The following is a 19779-nucleotide window of genomic DNA, read 5'->3' as shown; positions in this document are numbered from 1 at the left end:
ACAAGTCCTTCAATATCTTAATGTGTATTGTACTGTGATCAAAATTTCGTCCTCGAGTAGTCATTTTTTTCATATCACTATCAGGATAACTTTATTTTTAATTCATTTTTTTCTTATAATTTGTGATGCTTTTTGCATTTTATAGAATAATTCCAAGTAAGCATGAACTCACTTTGTGAAGGGTATGATTTGCCTTAAAAAATTAGACAGAGAAAATATCCGAGTATAGCATATTATGTACGTTATGTGTGTATGTATATATAAAGTAAATTATATGTACTTAATATATGCTATTACACAGACACTACTCCATCATATATTTATTTGATATCTTTGGGTTATAATAAAAATTCTAACTATGGATCATGGCCAAATATTTGAAAGACACTGCTAAAAGACTGATTTTGATATAGCATCAGGGTTGAAAGTTTTTCCACACAGTTTTATTTACTGGTCTTAAGTCATTTAAGCAATGTGCTCTTATTTTTTACTTAGTCAGGTAAGATGCTACATTGGCATTGTACTTCTTCATGCTATAAATGAAAGAATGCATGAAGTAGTTGAAATAGTTCTACTGAAAATAATATTGAGGCAAAATTAGTTGTCCTATGAGCAAAGAGGGTTTTGTGGCTTAATCAACTCTAAGCTTCAACCAACCAATCACTCTATAAGACAACTTTGAAGGAGAAGAGGGCTGGGACTGCCTATATAAAATTGTATTCAATATAAATTTTTCAGAAATAAAAGTTTTAGATGAGATATTCATATTAACAGATTAAATCACAAATAATTATGTATAATATGCTCTGAAACATCATTATTAATTATTATTTCAGGTAAGAGGTATCCTAAAAACTCTATATTCATCAATATGTTATACAACTATTTCAATTTCTCATTCTTTTACAATCTAAACTCATATATTTCTAAATTATTTAATGACTGTTATTTTTTAAATATGGTTTCAATTATACCAAACACAGAATGTACTTGAGTCTTTCAAAGCTATATACAGAATTTAAAAATGTATTCTTTCATGCATTTATTCAATCAATACGTATTGCGGGCCTTCCCTCTATGTGCCTGGCACTCTTTAGATGGATACTTTCTTATCCCTCCTTTGAGTCATCATAACAGGTAGCAAAATGTAAAGAACTCACAAAAAAATACACTTAACTTAGAAACCTGGGTACTACTTAATATAAACAAGTCATTTAAACAAACTTTCAGCACCACCCATTATATAAAGAGGGTAAAACAAATGGACTCTCAGCACTTGGCATTTCTAAAATGTTATCAGTCACCATAGCCAGTATATAGATGTCTGCTAATTTAATCCAGTTATAATTACCTTCATATTGGGAACATGTACCACATCCCCATACTGGTCTTTTGTTTGAACAGTTATGGTGGTAGGCCAACCACAACGAATATCATCCTTATTCAGGATCAAAGATGTTTTCTGAGGATCAGCATATGAATCTGGCTGAAGCCACCTAATAGTAATGAAAAACAAATAAACAAAACCCCAAACACCGATCAGCATCTTCAACGACTAATATAAAATTAGGCCAAATGAACAAAACTTATATCAAACAAAATGCTAAAACATTATCTTCATTTCCAACTCAGTGATAACCATGAGTGTCTCCCTTGGAAACTGTTAAGGACAAATTCATTTAAAAAACATGACAAAGCACAGGAGATCTCTGATATTTAAATACAGTATAAAAATACTTTTTAAAACCAGGAAACCTGAAATTTTAACTATGGCTAATTTAAAATCACCAAGAACACGATGTAGGTTGTGTATAATTTGAAGTCCTGAGCAGGCTCACTCTGAAGGAGCTCCGCCTTACTCTGCCATCCGGGAAGCCTGGAAAAAGCAATGTCTCTGTAAAAGCAGGGGTAGAAATGGCCCTCTGCTTGCCTGACAGCAGCCAGGTTCAAGGTGTCCTGCTCAACTTTTTATCACAGTTTCTCAACTATCTTCCTCATTACCTTTCTTTCCACCTAAAATGCATCAATGTTCTGTAATTTGTGATGTCCATTCCTTAATTCATTCCGTAATCTACACATTCAAGTTGTCCTGTGAGCTGAGTAATAAGTAATTCTACCATGCATTACATAAAAATATCTGTACAGTATAGCAGTGAGGCTGACTTAAGTGATTTGATATTCCTCTCCAATCACTATTTTGTGATTTTTAAAAACTAAAGAGTAATCTCTGCAATTTTAAAATTAAAACCAGAAAAAAGTTGGGACTTTTTTTTTTTTTACTAGTAAAATCAGGGAGGCTAAAATATTTTTGTTCCTTTTCATCCTACAAACAAAAAGCAGCAAAAATAATCAATCAGCAACTATAATACATTTAATTTAATTAATTCTTTTTTTTTTTTTTTGAGACAGGGTCTTGCTCTGTTGCCCAAGTTGGATTGCAGTGGCACAATCACAGCAACCTCTGCCTCCAGGCTTTGAGCCATCCTCCCACCTCAGCCTCCAAGTAGCTGGGACTACAGATGTGTGCCACCATGCTTAATGTTTTTATTTTTTGCAGAGCCAGGGTTTCACCATGGATTACACTGGTATAATCACAGCAACCTCTGCCTCCAGGGTTTGAGCGATCCTTCCACCTCAGCCTCCAAGTAGCTGGGACTACAGGAGTGTGCCACCATGCCTGGCTAATTTTTGTATTTTTTTGTAGAGACAGGGTTTTGCCATGTTGGCCAGACTGGTCTCCAACTCCTATGCTCTAGCAATCCACTTGCCTCAGCCTACTAAAGTATTGGGATTACAGGCATGAGCCATCACACCCAGTCTTATCATATACTATCATAACTATTCCAGCCTGGGCAACATGGTAAAATTCTGTTTCTACAGAAAATACAAAAAAGAAAAATAGCCGGGTGTGGTGGCATATCTGTAATCCCAGCTACTTGGGAGGCTGAGGCACAAGAATCACTTGAGTCCAGGAAGCGGAGGTTGCAGTGAGCTGAGATCATGCCACTGCATTCCAGCCTGGGCAAGGGAGTGAGACCCTCTCTCTCAAAAGCAAACAAACAAACAAACAAAAAACTACCAAACAAAAATATTAACTGTCATTTTATATTTCAGCAAGTTAAACATACATAAACCAGACATTTTTACTTTTTTTTTTTTTTTTTTTTGAGACGGAGTCTCGCTTTGTCACCCAGGCTGGAGTGCAGTGGCGCGATCTCTGCTCACTGCAAGCTCCGCCTCCTGGGTTCACGCCATTCTCCTGCCTCAGCCTCCTGAGTAGCTGGGACTACAGGCGCCCGCCACCTCGCCCGGCTAATGTGTTTTTTTTTTGTATTTTTAATTGAGTCAGGGTTTCACCATGTTAGCCAGGATGGTCTCAATCTCCTGACCTTGTGATCTGCCCGCCTCGGCCTCCCGAAGTGCTGGGATAACAGGCGTGAGCCACCGCGCCCGGCAAATCTGACATTTTTAAGGTAGCACTTTAATATTCTAATGACTCCCCTCTTTCAGAAACGATGAAAGATGAAAGCCCTAAAATAAAGTAAGTAACTTAAAGTACATTTACCTTGCAAGCCTTCCACCACTTGATCCTGGGACACAGGCAATAAAATCATCCAGAAAAGACTGTTCATTGCTTTGGATTTGGAGTGGTAAATTTCCCTCAAGTGCTTCTAATATAGTTGGTGAATGAGAAAGAGCAAGACCCTTTCCAAGAATTCCAGAATGGGTTTTGCACACCTGTTAAGTAAAAAAGAATATTTGTATATTTTTAAAAATAAAACTTTCATTACATGTAATTTTTCAATATGCAGATACTTTTAGACAGGCCTTTATGGAGAAATCATTTTCTCCACATACCCCACTGTTCCTTCTTTTAACCCACAGAACAGGAAATTCCTAGGAGAGAAAATTATGAGACGATATTTCCAGTTTCTTTCCTCCCTCAAAAATAAATGCCTTGTCAGAGATCTGCATGCTGGATAAAATGGTGTATCTCCTCCCATGCCAGTCCTCTATGTGTTACGTCCTCATTTTTCAGGGCCAGAGCTCCCTTCTGTCAGCAGCTGTGGATGTCTCCCTCTTTTTCTTTTTGAGACAAGGCCTTACTCTGTCACCCAGGCTGGAGTACAGTGGTGCCATCATAGCCCACTGCTGCCTTGACCTCCTGGGCTTAAGCGATCCTTCTGCCTCAACCTCCCAAGTAGCTGGGACTACAGGCGTATGCCACCATGGCTGGCTAATTTTTTTAAAAACTTTGTAGAGATGGGGTCTTGCTATGTTGCCCAGGCTGGTCTTGAACTCCTGGCCTCAAGCAGTCCTCCCACCTTGGCCTATCAAAGTGCTGGGATTACAAGCCTGAGCCACTGCACCCAGCTTCCCTCTTTTTAAGTTCCCCTTACAGGCAGCTATCATTAGTAAGGTGTGGCTGTTCTCTTGGGTGGGTGGGCACCAAGGTCTTGATTTGGGTAAAAGTGAGTGGAAGCCTGATCGTGGCAGCACACAAACCTCATTAGCCTGTCTAAGCCTTATTAAAGTTAAGAAGAAGAGGCAGATAAAACAAATTTTAGGTTTCATCTATCTGACAAGCAAGTCTTATGTTTTTGGAAAGACTTGTTTTAAATGCTGAAACTCTAAAAACTTTTTACTGACTATAAAATAAATTCCAAAAATTTTTTTTCATAGAAAATAATTACATTTCTAGTACTATCACATTTGAAATTATGCAGTTTCAAAAATAATCATCTTTGGAATCAAAGAGACTTAAGTTCAAATCCTGGCTTTGGACAAATTATTTGCTGTGTGCTCTTAAGCTAAAAAGTTACCATCCCTGAATCTGTGAAATATATAAACTGGTGGTCAAATAATCTCTCTCTTACACAGTTATTATAAAATTTAAACTAAATAATGCATAGAAAATATACAATACATTGCCTAACAAACAATGAAACTCAGCCTTTGTTTCCCATCTGAGTCTTCAAGAAGTCACAAAACTTCTTGTAAGTGTTTAATACATGTTAGATTATCACAAAAGTACCTTACATGCCAAAAAGATAGGCAATTTGGGACATCATTTTTTTTTTTTCTTGAACAGTAACACAATAAAGATCTCTCCATATCTGGCCTAGATGACACTTTATATACCATAATAATCCCTGAAATTATAAACAATATATGAACTCTGATATGGTTTGGCTCTGTGTCTCCACCCAAATCTCAACTTGAATTATAATCTCCACGTGTTGGGGGAGTGACCTGGTGGGAAGCGATTGAATCATGGGGCCAGATTTCCCCCTTGCTGTTGTCCTTACAAGATCTGGTTGTTTGGTAAGTCCGGAGGCTTTTCCCCTTCTCTCTCTCCTGCTGCCATGTAAGACGTGCCTTGCTTCCCTTTTGCCTTCTGTCATGATTGTAAGTTTCCTGAGGCCTCCTCAGCCATGTAGGGAACTGAGTCAATTAAATATCTTTTCTTTATAAATTACCCAGCCTCAGGAAGTTCTTTATAGCAGTGTGAAAACGGACTAATAGAAAGTCTTTGACAGTTCTCCTTTAACTACAATGTTGCCTGACCCATATTGTTTATTATATATCTGTTGAATTAATTTTTATTTTTGAATCTTAAGGTACAAAGACTTAACTTTAAAAAACGAATACACATAAGATGCCAGTGGCTTTTTAAAACTCAGAAGTTTCTTAACATTACTGACACACTACAGCTCCCTATGATCAGAAGATAGTGTTCAAAATCATGAACTTTTTTTTGTTTGTTTTGTTTTGTTTTGTTTTGAGATGACATTTCGCTCTTGTTGCCTGGGCTGGAGCGCAATGGTGTGATCTCGGCTCACCACAACCTCCAACTCCCGGGTTCAAGCAATTCTCCTGCTTCAGCCTCCTGAGTAGCTGGGATTACAGGCATGTGCCACCATGCCCAGCTAATGAGACGGGGTTTCTTTTGTCACCGAACTGCCAGCAAACAAATCCCAATGCAGTTGCTCACTAGCTGTGTGATCGTGGGCGAACTGCCTAAATGCTCTGTGCCTCATTTGTAAATGGAGATAAAACTTTTTAATTCACTGGGTTGCTGTGGGGAGTTAAAAATGCACAAAATGTTTAAAATAGTGCTTGATAAAGATGAAATAAACATTTTCATTATTACCACTTTGATTAATTCATCTCAGGAAATAAATAAAATGTAAAGCACTAGCCTTAGCAATTACAAGGACTGGGTACCAGCCTTTGTTTCCCATCTGAGTCTTCAAGAAGTCACAAAACTTCTTTGAACTTCAGTTATTATAATTGTAAGATGCAAGACCTAATATTGATTTCAAAGTGTAATTACAAAAACAGAGAGATAATATTAAAGATGCTGAAACCTATGAAGTGTTCTACAGATATTATTTAAATCACTACTACTAACTACATATACCTAGTACAGAAAATAAGTATGATCTAAACTGGTGTTTTCCAAATGTGGGCTCAAAGTTCTCTGATCCATGGCAGAATTAGAAAAACTAAGGATATAACAGAGTCTTCCATTCTAAGACCTTTCCATCTGGGGCTATTAAAATGTCTTTTATTTTATTGCTGATAATAAGTAGTACATTTTTAAGGAGTGTTTTTACCTAATAAGTTCTCAGGAAAAATATTTTTGGAAAATTTTACAAATCTATCAAATCCTAGGGTCTGAGCACCACTGATCCAGCTGAGAGACTCTCAACTTTTCTTCTATCTTCACACCACTGCTAGATGCAAAATTTTCCCCATCACTGATGTTCTCAGTGTGTGGTAACCAATGGTGCTCACTTAGCAGTACATCAGAATCTCTGGTTTGGCCTAAGTAGGTATTACAATTTGACAAATGATGCCTACAGATTCTGATATTTCCATCCTATTACAGATTACTAGCCAGCTAAAGTCAGACTAATGAAGTAAGAATACAATATAGTCATCTCTAAGCAATTTTAAGAAATATTAGGTTGATTTAACAGATCCAAAGGGGTACTGCACTGAAATACAGTACTCATGTATTTCCATTCAGAGTCAAATGTGCTAGTTAATGCCTAGATGAGCAAAAAAGGTAAAGCAAACAATAATAAAAACAACAAATGATGACTCCCAATTGTCTACAGGCAACTAGCCCTAACCACTTAATATGATATACTGGTTTGTTACAGACTGAGCTCACCAACTGTACTGACCTCACCTTTTGCTGCTTCCTATAACACAACTATACATCCTTTGTGAAATGTCTTTCCCCTTTCTCTAGCTGGCAAAAAAGAAAAAAAAATTCTTTCAAGATGCAGTTTAAATGGCCACAGCTCTGCAAGCCATCCTTTGCACCCTTGGCACTTGATCTGTTTTTTCTCCCAAAGGATTTTTGTCTAACTCCAGAGTCAATTACCCACCAAATACATAGGGCTCACATGGGTTTCTCCTACCAAAGGGAGCAATTATAAGTTATTTATATCTATAATGCCAATGAATAGAGTGAAGTACTTAATGAATGAACCGAATGGTCAAGATAAATAGGCTGATCTGAGTGAATACTTTTTAAATTAATGTATAAAGTTTATCCTTAAAACATTTGGGACAATACCTGCAATGCAGCCTCTTCAAGAATTTCAAGGTCTTCCTCTAATTCATTACCTGTTGTGCGAATAAAAAGTTTTACTAAAACATGTCAATATTTAGTTTAGTTTAATTTTCTAGTCCTTTGCATTCATTACACTTTTTTTTTTTTTTTTTTTTAATAATTCTGTTACTCCAGATTGAAAAGATGTGTGATTCTGGAAAAAATCCCAGCAGCATACATTTTAATATATAAGATATTTCCAGTGGAAATATACTACAATTCTCAAGGCAATACTCAAGAAGCACCCATGGGTGATTTGCCAAAGATACATCCTACATTTATGAATATAAATGTATACTTTCTGAACTTAGTGTATTCGTTTTGTGTAAAAAAAGAGGGAGCAAATTATTTCGAATCTGAGCCTTTATAGTTTGGTTGCCTTATAGAAGAGCTATAACTTTAGTAAATGACAGGGACTCACAGAAAAATAAAAGGCAGTGACTGCATCCCCTAGCCATTTTCTCATTTATTAATTAATATAGAACATATTTATTGATCTTTGATAGTTTAATTATTAAATGTTACTAATAAAGTAATACTTGTTCAATGGGAAATACTCAAATTGTATAGAAGTGTAGAACAAAAAATTCGAAATCTCTAACCAGTGCCATGCCCCCTTAAAACTATCCACTGTCAACAGCTTATGTGTTGTTCTAGAAACTTGGTGTGCAAACAAACCAAAAATGTATATGTGTTTCAACCACACATAGACATACTCTTTTTCTTTTGAGATGGAGTCTTACTCTGTCGCCCAGGCTGGAGTGCAGTGGCGTGATCTTGGCTCACTGCAACCTCCATCTCCCGGGTTCAAGTGATTCTCTTGCCTCAGCCTCCCGAGTAGCTGGGACTACAGGCGTGTGCCACCATGCCCAGCTAATTTTTGTATTTTTAGTAGAGACAGGGTTTCACCATGTTAGCCAGGATGGTCTCGATCTCCTGACCTCGTGATCCACCCGCCTTGGCCTCCCAAAGTGCTCGGATTACAGGTGTGAGCCACAACATACTCTTTTGTAATATACAGAATAATGTATGCAAAAATGGGACCCTCTTCTGCAACTTGCTTTTCTTATTTAATATAACTTGGACAGCTTTCCTTGTTAGGCCATATAGGTCTACTTTTTCAAAGAGCTGCATAGACTGCCATTGAATGGGTACGCCATTACTTATTTAACTAGTTCCCAACTGAAAGACATTTTGGTTGTTTCTAGGTTTTGCAATCACAAGCACTGCTATATTAATCCATCCTTCAACATATACTTTTTGAGTATTTGTGCAAACATGTATAAAAATTTTTTATGTCAAAAAGTATATATAAACTTTAACAGCTATTGACAAAAATAGGTTGCTAGCAATTTTCCTCATGTGGATATAATACAAGGTCTCATTTCTGCACATACATACCAATATTAACTGGGAGAAAAGGAATGGAGAAGAATAAAAGGGACCAGGAAGAGAAAACGTAATAAAGAAGGAAAGTCAGAGGAAAAAACGGGAGGAAAAAATAATAGTGGGAAGGGTAGTCTTAAAGGAAGGTGTAAAGATGGATTTTGGGGGGGGCAAGAAAATAAAACTTTAAACCATGTATAAATGTTATAGATTCAGTAAGCATTTTTATTTTCAACTTTATTCCCTTGATTATAGATTAATCGTGTATCATACAAATTTGCTTCATATAAGAAAGTACTATTTCTGCCACTGCCTCATCTCTGTTTTGCTCCAGTGAAAAATTCTTCTAAAGAGATATCTAAATTCAAATGGACCACCCTTCCTTACTTTCCATTCTCCCTCTCTACTCTGAAAGGACTTACAGTTCTCTCATTTTACTAACATATTTCTCATTGCATATACACGCAACCAACAAGTCTTCAAGTCCAATGATAGATTTTAATTCACTTCTCAGAGCATGCCAAAATCCCAGGAACATCCCCCCTCCTGGTTTTTCTCCTCCTTCACTGACTCTTCCTTCGCAGTCTCATTTGCAGCCTCCTCTTCCTGTTCTGTACATCTTTTAAATTTTGGTAAGTCACAGCTTTAATCCTAAGCTATCTTCTCTTTCTTATCTACATTCTCTAGCATATCTTTCATACAGTCCCATATCTTTAAATAACGATCATATTCAATTACATTTCTATCGACCGATCCTCTGATCTAGACAATGAATATTCAGTTGTCTACTTGATATTTCCACTAGAATATTTAAGAAATATCTAGAATTTTTGGTTTAATGCTATATATTCAGTGCTTGGCTGAACATACACACTATACACCCTGGCTCAAAGCATGTATATGCATAAAAAGGGTGTCCATGTACGTGTGTAAATTTAAACAGGAAAGAGGATACCCTCCAGTCTCTTAGACAAACTCAAATTACCAGTACCTGAAGCAGTTATTGTTCATGAATATGAGATTACAAAATTCATTTTGCAAATCTATTTTCAGACCTTTTATAATGCATACATTCTACTCTTAAAATACAAACAAAACAAAACAAAAAACAAAACCCTATCACAACATCCAGCATTGGCCACACTTACCAATAGGCAGTGCTAGGTCCTTCTTCATCAGAGCTGCCGCACAAACCCCACCAAGATTGGCTAATTCTTTTTCCAACTGGATGACTCCCTATGGAATTGCATAAAATTTGCTGCTTTAAAAATGTTTGAATGATAATATGGATTATCAGCAAAATGTGATTTGAATTCAAGCATTACTTTTGAAATCAGAAGGAAGCACGTGAAGCTAATGGTTAAAGTGAGAGGAGATGAGATTCAGTACTCAATGTTTTATCTCAGGCTGGTTGTAAGGTTCAGGTGTAAAGGTTCATTGTCCAAATAACTGTTCATTCATTACTTTGGTCCACTTTGTCCTCGGTTTTATTTTATTGTATGATTTAAAACATTTAGACAAGATGATCGTCTCTTTGTGAAAACAGGTTCAACTGTTTACTCAGAAAGGTATAGCCAACTGAGCAGGTTCAGGGCAGGTGTAACTACACTTCAAAGGCTGGGTCATGTTGCACAAACTCCATCCTCTTCATGTATTAAAAGTAACAAAACAGACCACTGCACATAATTAAACTACAAAATATTTAGAATTATACACCCCTAGATTAAATTAATTTCTTTTCATTTTTTTGTAGAGAAAGGATTTTGATATATTGCCTAGGCTGGTCTCAAACTGGCCTCAAGGGTTTCTCTCACCTCCCAAATTGCTGCAATTACAGGTGTGAGCCACTGCACCTGGTCCTGACTTTTTGAATAGAGGCAACAGTACAATTTAAGTCAGTTAGAAGCACAACTCACTAGCCCTTAGAAACTCAATCTTCCTTAAAAGAATGAAAAGACAATTCATTCTTACCTCATCAGGTCCAGGGCTAAATTCATATCCAATTGCAAAACACTTAAAACCATAGAAAGAAGCTTTGTCATCTTTCACATAATCTGATGCGGTCTCCAGTGAAAAAAGGGCCTCATTTCCTAATAAAAATGACAGAATTGAGTTAAAACTCTGAAACAATTTTATTAAAATTTCCCTCTTTTATCCAATGGACTTTCTCTTTTATCATAAGATAGGCAGAAACACAAATCATATACCACATAACTCAAATAGACTTGTGGCGGGGAGTGTTCCTGTATCTACTTAAGGAAATTGTACCAAAAATAACACTAGAAACAGGTCTATCGCAAATGAATTGTTACTTTTTTTCATAATCAAACTCTCCTGCTTAATAAAGTACTTAAGTTACATGGGCAATCATTTTTCAATTATTCGTCAAATACTGACGTTAGCCTTTTTATTTTTCAAAGTGGGTAATCCTCTACCCTGGCATGTGTCTTTTTCTGATCTTTTCCCAAACAAACAAACAAATAGGCAGGTCAGAGTAGAAAGAAGTAGTTTCTGAATTGAAATTGCCTATTAGTTTGAAGGATCACAAGAGTAGCCCTAGTTAACCCGTTAAGAATGCAACAAACTGTAAGTTTTAAAACATAGTTTTAGAAACTTACTTAAATAACTTTCCTTTAAAGAAAAGCACAGTACCAGCAATAACAGCTGTGCTAGTGTGCTCTGACTCTCCCGTTCACACATACCCTCAAGCCAACTGAAACAGCTTTCACACAACTTTTCACACAAGAAAGTGGTTCACAAATTCTCTTACAAGGAAGGACTTCAGTCCTTCATTAAGTTCTGAAAATTTAGCACTTTCTGGGAAAATAAAAGATCTAATCCATTGTTTTCTATAATTTGGCCCCAACTACACAGCTAGCTAGCTGCTCCTCAACGTTAACACTCTGCTTTGGTCAAGCTAATCTTTTTTTCACAAAATCCTTAAAACATTGTCTTCTCTGAAACTTGGATCAGGCTGTGCCCCTTGCCCAGGGTATCTTATTTATTCCTCGAATGCAATCCAGATACATGGTAGGTCTTTAATAAATTTCTCTAAAAATTAGATAAACATTTTCAATGATACACCCCTACTCAATATACATAAATGCACTTATTTTACCACATAAAACAGAATAAAAGAAAAACTTACCTGGCAACACCAAAACCATAGTAGGCCACCCAGAGGATCCTGAAAATTTCTTTAATTCTATCCATGAATTAAGATTTTCATGAACAGATGTCAATTTTGGTCCATATCCTGAATTCTGAAAAGTTCTGACAGGAATCAACAAACGAAGGACATCTTCTGACTGTGCAGTACCACACTGAGGGTCAAATTCGATTGTCATCCACCTCACACATTCTGGGAATGTCACCTGAGGCCAATAGGCAAGGCAACATGAATACAGATCTATACATACAAACACACACATCTGCATCTGTATGTGTATATGTGTCTATGCTTTTATTAAATGACACAACAGGATAAACTACAAAATTAAAATAGAATAAAATGTTACCTATGACAGAGAAGGAGGAACAGAGTGAAGAGGACAGACATAAAAGCTAGATTTGTTTCATAAATTTGACTTCAAACTATGTAAGTATTTAAAGAATTATAAAACAAAATCCAAATTTAAAAAGCAATTCCTAAACTCTAAAATTAAACGACTCTGTAAGTTTATATCCAATGAACGCATAATTACGCAAAGAGGGAGCATTCCAACTAAATTTAAACACAGTAATGTGACCATACATTTAGATGGGATATACTTCAAAGACAAACACACACACACACACACACACCCCAAATGAAATAATTTAAATGATTTTTGAATTCTGATATTCCCAGTGTCACTAATAGGAATTTTAGATGTAGGAGAAAGGAGACTGAGGTGTGTCTGTGGTCCTTATTTTGAATTAGTATCAACACTATAAACTCATGAGGTATTTTATCTTCTAAAAACTATACGTACACATAAATCTACCTATACATAAACATATATACATTTATGTATATACATATATAAACATAACATATGTGTGTGTATGTATAACAGAAATTAGGACACTTTGAAAAAATGGTTTGTTCCAAGTTTGAGGCATTAAACATATAAAAGGAGCCTGGAACATCTTATCCTACCAGAAAACAAGGAAGCTAGGAATGACTGCAAGCTAGGAAAGACCCAGCAGGTAAGCTGAAGAGGCTCCCATCTAACAAACATATAGGATCCAGTTTCTTCAACAAATAGAACTCAAGGGAACAAAAAAAAGAGAGAGAGGGAGTCTTACAGATTTAAAGGAACTTAAGATTAAAGGGGACTTAAGAGACATACTAATCACAATGTATGGATCTTACATGGATTCTAACTCAAATTATTAAAAATTTACATGATATTTGAAGACATTAAATTGTCTTTTTTCAGTGTGATAATACTATGGTTATTTTTAAGGGTCCTTATATTTTGGAGACATTGTGTCAATAAATATTATAAATGTGCTTTAAAACAATACAAGAGGTTAGGAAGCAGGTAGGGAATAAATGAGACAGGTCTGACTAAGAGTTGACATTGCTGAATCCGGGAGATGGATAAATAAGTGCATTGTACTAGCCTATTTACCTACAGACGCTTAATAGCTTCTACCATGAAAAGTGGAATATTTTATAAGCACACAAAATATAAATTTATCCTTTTCTTCCTTAATTTGCATGATACAATGAAAAAACAAAGAACATGGATTTTGAACACTCTCTAATAACACTAAATTTATAATCATTTTATACATAGTTTTTTTAACATTATGTATAGACTAGTTTAAATCTTACATTGGCGTTGTAAATTTTCAGAGCTCAGGCTGTGGTACAAATAATGTTAGTTCAAAAAATACAATTTAAAATTGTTAATCCTTATATCTACTACTATTATAAACCACAGCATGAAGTTTAGCATTATATACCACACTATACTTGTAGGAAGATTTCAGAACAACTCTCATAAACCAATAAAATTTTATCATCTTTGAAATAAAAATTCCATCTTAAATTATTCTGTATATCCAACAATGCCTAATCACCTGCTGATTCTCTACATGTAAATACTATAAAAGAAGCTATACTCTTAAATGCAGGCCAGACATTCTTTAAGATATCATCAGAGAACCTCACACCAAGTTTTACGGTCAAATCACACTAAGAACTCGTGCCTACCTTGTAGTGCATCACACAGGCAGGTTTATACGGGTGCTCACTCTCTATGACAGCATAGTGATTGGAGGTTGTACAAGCAGAGAGGCCCTGTTCAGGCTGGTTTCCTGTGGTGCTATCTGTCGACTGATTAGGGTTGAAGGCAGGGGGTGCATACTTCTGATTCAAAATGGCAACTGACGGAAGCAATTGTTGGACAAGGCCAAAGACTTCTACAGCCACCTAGCACACATATAAAAATATGGCTAAATGAGATACATGTGAAAGTAGTTCTAAAATTATGAATTACAATAATTGTTGGCTACTCTAATAACAATTTCTGTCTAAATTTTCTACTAGTTAAGCTTTTGTTCAAAGGGAAATCTGTTCAATTGATTAAAAAAAGATTTATCTTAGATATTACATGACAATATCTAAATCTATATTTTTAAACACTTTCGTTTTTTCATGATCTGAAGTAAATCACGTTTTACTTAATTATGCCAAAGAATCAATAGTTTATCATTTCTTCCATCTCTTGAATATGTCACTGTTTTAAAACGCTCTTGTCCTTTAACATTGCTATTGTTATTAATGAAGACCATCTGGCATCAACTTCATAAATTTGAAAAATCTCAGTTAACATAATCTTTCCTTACATATCACATTTCTAAAATTTCTAAAATCTATTTCCCATTCACAAATTCTTCAAACATAAAGCCAACAAATAAGCACAGCAATCCAGTAAACAATACTAAGAAGAACAGAGAAGTTTAATAATTAGTATATCTCTCTGCTTGTTACCTATACCCCAGATGCCTCAAAGATGCAAGTTTTTGTAAAGACAAGACACAAAGTCTGTTTTTAAAAGGTATTTAAAAAAAACATTCAAAGTTATAGAATTAAATTACACACCTTGGGAATAGCAGCAGCTACTGGTCCTATGTAGGCTATAATAAGGGGGAGCAGCATGGAAAACAGACTAGAAGAACTCAGCAGTTCTGGAATGTCGTCAGCTAAGAAAGGCATAAAAGGCATTAAAACTACAGTTAGAATGTAATTTCATTGTACTGTATACATGCTATACTAAATCTATATTCTGTTCTTTTGAGCGAAACTATAGTTGACACTAATTGGGTGCTTGTCAAGGGCCTGGTACTATTCTGAAGGCTTTTTAAAATACATGCCTTATCTCAACTAATACTCACAATAAGATACTTTTATTATTCCCAATTTTTAGAAAGGAAAACCATGGCACACAATGTTTAAGTATCTTACCCAAAATACTTAATACATAATACACGTACCTGTAAAATAATAGAGCTGGATTCAGAACCTAGTGTAATGGAGCCTTTATTTTAAATTACCAATCGGGCACCAAACATGGCTCTATCAGTGACATTAGGCAAATTACTTAATCTGTAACTTAGGATCACAACAGTATTCCCCTCATTTGGATGTTGTGAAGATTAAACAAGGTAATATATGTAAAACACTTGAGAACAACACCTGCACATATTCAGCACTCCAGAAACATTTACTGTTATTAAGCTACATGGCTTTCTGTTTTTCCAAGAAAAGCACTTTACTGATTAACATTTTACTCAGTTATCCATGAACATGGTGCTGGAAAGATAAGCTAAGCCTATACTGTGAAGACCTTTATTTTATAGGCCAATTATTCTCCCAAATACTGATTCCCAGGTCTGCTGTTACATCAAAACAGGCTGCACACTTATTTAAAAAACAGTTTTTTAACCTAGCTTCAAGCCCTGGGGATAGACCCAACAGTCTTTATTTTCAGCAAGCTTTCCAGGTGGTTCTGATGTTAAACTAGGATTAGGAATTAACGTTATACAGTAAGGAGGCAGTAACAATTTTTTTTTTCTTTTCCTTTTTTTTTTGAAATGGAGTCTCACTTTGTCACCCAGGCTGGAGTGCAGTGGCATGATCTCGGCTCACTGCAGCCTCCGCCTCCCGGATTCAAGCTATTCTCCTGCCTCTGCTTCCTGAATAGCTAGGATTACAGGCACCTGTCACTACGCCCAGCTATTTTTTGCATTTGTAGTAGAGATGGGGTTTCACCATGTTGGTCAGGCTGGTCTTGAACTCCTGACCTTGTTATCCGCCCGCCTCGGTCTCCCAAAGTGCTGGGATTACAGGCGTGAGCCACCATGCCCGGCCATAACAATGTTTTCATAATGATAACTCTGGTGTCAGTGTGAAGAATAACTAAACAACTAGATGGAGAATGGGGGAAAGGTAGCAGTGACATTATTGGGTATTATCCCTATATTAAAAAATGACATGTACTTGCACCATGGCAGCCTAAACGATGGTGGGAAGAACTGAGAGAGAGGAGAATACAAACTAGAAAGTTTCTAGGGGAAAAACTCATAGAGTTGAATTTAGACAAGTGCCTCTGAGGAGCTGGTTATGGTTCCCCTGAGTTTTGGGTGGATAGCGATACATTACTGGAAACAGAACAGAGAGGAAGAAAAAGCTTTTTGACTACTAAAAGAAGAATAAAGACCCAGTTTAAACCAAATATAATTTTTCTTTTACTAAATTAACTAACAAAATAAGAATAATGATAACTCCTTTTGAGCATTCTAAATAATTCTGCATTACAGTATGGAGAGTGTGACTTATCCAAAATTAATGTACGTGTGGATCTATAAATAAAGAAAACACTTAAGAATTTATACAATTGTATAACAGAAGGTTCCTCTTCAATAGTTCTATGCAAAAATTTAGCGAATAAAGAATCTAAAATATGACTATTGAGAAAGAAAAAGTCTTACCATCCACAGCAAGAGCTCTGTGCAGGAGGTCCTTAGAGGCTCGAACGACCGTGCTTACAACAGACAGCGCTCTGCTACAGTTTTTATCTTCTTCATTGGCTTTACTCAGAAGTTGGGATTGTAAATCTCCATCGAATTCACTCCTGTAGCATGAGCAAACATGAGATTATTTTACAATGGTAAGTAAAACATGATCCAATGCCAGAAATCATATCTAGGATCTGAGATCCTCATTTAATTTATAGTTTTTTTAAAGTTAAAAAAGTAAACATGCAACTATATAATTATAGGGAATGATAAGGGCTTTGAAGAAAAATAAACCAGCATAGGGCATAAAGTGAAGGGTGTTATTTTAAATAAGATCAGTTCTCTGAGGAACTCATATTTAACAAAGACCTGAATTAATTAATTAAATTATTTATTTATTTGAGACACAGTCTTGCTCTGTTGCCCAGGCTGGAGTGCAGCGGCACGATCTTGGCTCACTGCAACCTCTGCCTCCCAGGTTCAAGCGATTCTCCTCCCTCGGCCTCCCAAATAGCTGGGATTATAGGCATGCACCTCACGCCCGGCTAATTTTTGTTTTTAGTAGAGATGGGGTTTCACCATGTTGGCCAGGATGGTTTCGAACTCCTGACCTCGTGATCCACCCCAAAGCGCTGGGATTATAGGAGTGAATCACCGTGCTCAGCTGACGGGAATTTTTTTTTATTTTAAAGACTCATGCGAAAAGCTGAGGGAAAACTGTCAGGGCAAAAGGAACACACTAGTGAATTCAAGGAACAGAATGAAGACATGTATGGCTAGAAGAAAAGGAGAAAGGGTGAAGGGTGATGGGTGGGAAAGGAAACAGGAGTCAAACTGTGTAAGGTTTGTAGGCAACATAATGACATTTCATACTGGTACGGGAATGGGAAGCTGGGTTTGGAGCAAAGGTGGAACTTGGTATGATTTATACTTTTATCAGATCACTCTGACTGTGCTGTGGAGAACTGATTGTAGGAGACCAACAGTGAAAGGAGGGAGCCTATTTTGAGGCTCATTACAGTTAGCAGGTAGAGGTTGCAGTGGCTTGGTCTAGACTATTAAATATGGAGGTAGAAGAAAAGATCAGATTTAGGATATTTTAAAAGTACAGCTGACAGGACTTCTTGATGACCTAGGTTTAAAATATGAGGGAAAGAGAAGTCAAGAATGACTCCAAGGTGTCTGGCTGTAACTGTGGGAGATGAATATTCTGGCCACATGAAACCTCAGATGTCTACTAGCCAACTATAGCGAACGTCCTTAAAGAGAATGTGCAGCATATTGGTTAAGGGTGTATCATCTGAAATCTGACTTCCTGCCTACAAGTCGCAATAGCATAATTTATCAGAGGTGTGACTCTGGACTACCTAGTGTCTCAGTTTCATCATCTGTGAAACATGGATAAGAAAAGTACCTACTTCCTGGAGTTACTGCGAGGACAAGCTGAGATAACACAGGTAACACACTCAAAGCACAGCCTGGCACACAGTAACTAACACCACCTCCACTAGTGTCATCCAAATGAAGATGTCAGAGAGAGACCTGGAGTCCAGGGTTCAGAGGTCATGAAGGCTAGGGATGTAAACTTGGGAGCTATGAGAGTAGGAGGGTATTTAAAACTAAAGGACTTTAATATTTTTCATTTTTTTAAAATTTAAAGCTAAGGGTATTTAAAGCTTTATAGAAAACAAGAAAATACTCAAAACACTGTATTTTGTATAAGATACAAAGTTTGGATGGCAGATGCTGTTAGTGGCTCTCCAGCTTTCTGAAGTATGTAACTCGTATGCATAACAGAGTTTTTAATCCATAGTTTAAGAAAGAGAATAATGTACTATTTATTATAGTGTTTATGGAACAGAAAGTTTTTCTTGACTGGGGCAAAAGACTAGACAGCTTTTGTATTTCAGCAGAAACACTGAACTACATAGCTATTTACTGCCTGCTATTTCTATTCTATTTCTCATGGAAAGAGGAAGCAGAAAATCTATATCTAGGGAAATTATTTTATACTATCTACCTAGGCACCATCCCTAGACTCTTTATGAAGGAAACAGAGGAAGCAGCAAGCCTCTGAAAGTGATACGGAAATTCAGTGATTTAATGCTAAGTCAGGCTGAGGACAAATGTAGCAAACAGTACTCATGACTACCTAAGATATCAGCTTCGCCACTACAAGAAAAATTCAGACTCAGTGAGAAATGTGTTTTAAAAGATTTTTTTAACCCGAGGGTTGTTATCATTCTTTTATTTTCCACGGTTTACATAAGGAACAGTTTTTGTTAAAAACATTATAAGAAACACACTATTATATATTCTAGGGCCCCAGGGGTTAGGGCAGGTCCAAGATTCACAGACATCAAAATATTCTGTGACTGGATAACAGGATCAAGGCAACACCACTATCTGAGTACAGTCTATCTGATCATTAGTTTGAGGTATTTTATAAAAAGAAATGAATACCCTTTAAATTTGAAATTGCAGACCAGAAATTATAGAGTGACAGCAACAGCACATATGCCCAGTGCACAAACATTTCAATGATACTGAAGAAATAACAGCAAAAATATTTTAAAGCATTCACTTTTGTAGCAAACATTGAATTTATATATTAAAAGATTTCTTTGTATGAATTTGTACATATGTGCTGAGTATGTGCTAAGAAGATACACTGTATAATTTAAATATAATTACCACTTAGCAATTTTACCTGGTAATAGACTGTGTATGTTCTACCACTGTAAACTATT

General features: G+C 36.2%; 1 protein-coding gene across 1 annotated transcript in view; it reads right to left on the bottom strand.

Moving 5' to 3' along the window:
• MYCBP2 (MYC binding protein 2, E3 ubiquitin protein ligase) overlaps positions 1-19779 on the bottom strand; it is a 282186-nt gene that overhangs the window by 106471 nt on the left and 155936 nt on the right. Inside the window, exons 38-46 of the mRNA XM_011953854.1 lie at positions 17003-17145; positions 15114-15214; positions 14223-14441; positions 12165-12390; positions 10988-11106; positions 10165-10252; positions 7595-7644; positions 3566-3738; positions 1352-1496 (exon numbers count right to left, since the gene is read on the bottom strand). Coding sequence (XP_011809244.1) covers positions 1352-1496; positions 3566-3738; positions 7595-7644; positions 10165-10252; positions 10988-11106; positions 12165-12390; positions 14223-14441; positions 15114-15214; positions 17003-17145 — 1264 coding nt within the window. The remainder of the gene's footprint in view (positions 1-1351; positions 1497-3565; positions 3739-7594; positions 7645-10164; positions 10253-10987; positions 11107-12164; positions 12391-14222; positions 14442-15113; positions 15215-17002; positions 17146-19779) is intronic.

The sequence above is a fragment of the Colobus angolensis genome, unplaced genomic scaffold, assembly GCF_000951035.1.
Source record: "Colobus angolensis palliatus isolate OR3802 unplaced genomic scaffold, Cang.pa_1.0 Scaffold374, whole genome shotgun sequence".
NCBI classification, from domain to species: domain Eukaryota; kingdom Metazoa; phylum Chordata; class Mammalia; order Primates; family Cercopithecidae; genus Colobus; species Colobus angolensis.
Note: the sequence above shows the minus strand (reverse complement) of the source record. Positions and strands in the feature narration are given on the sequence as shown.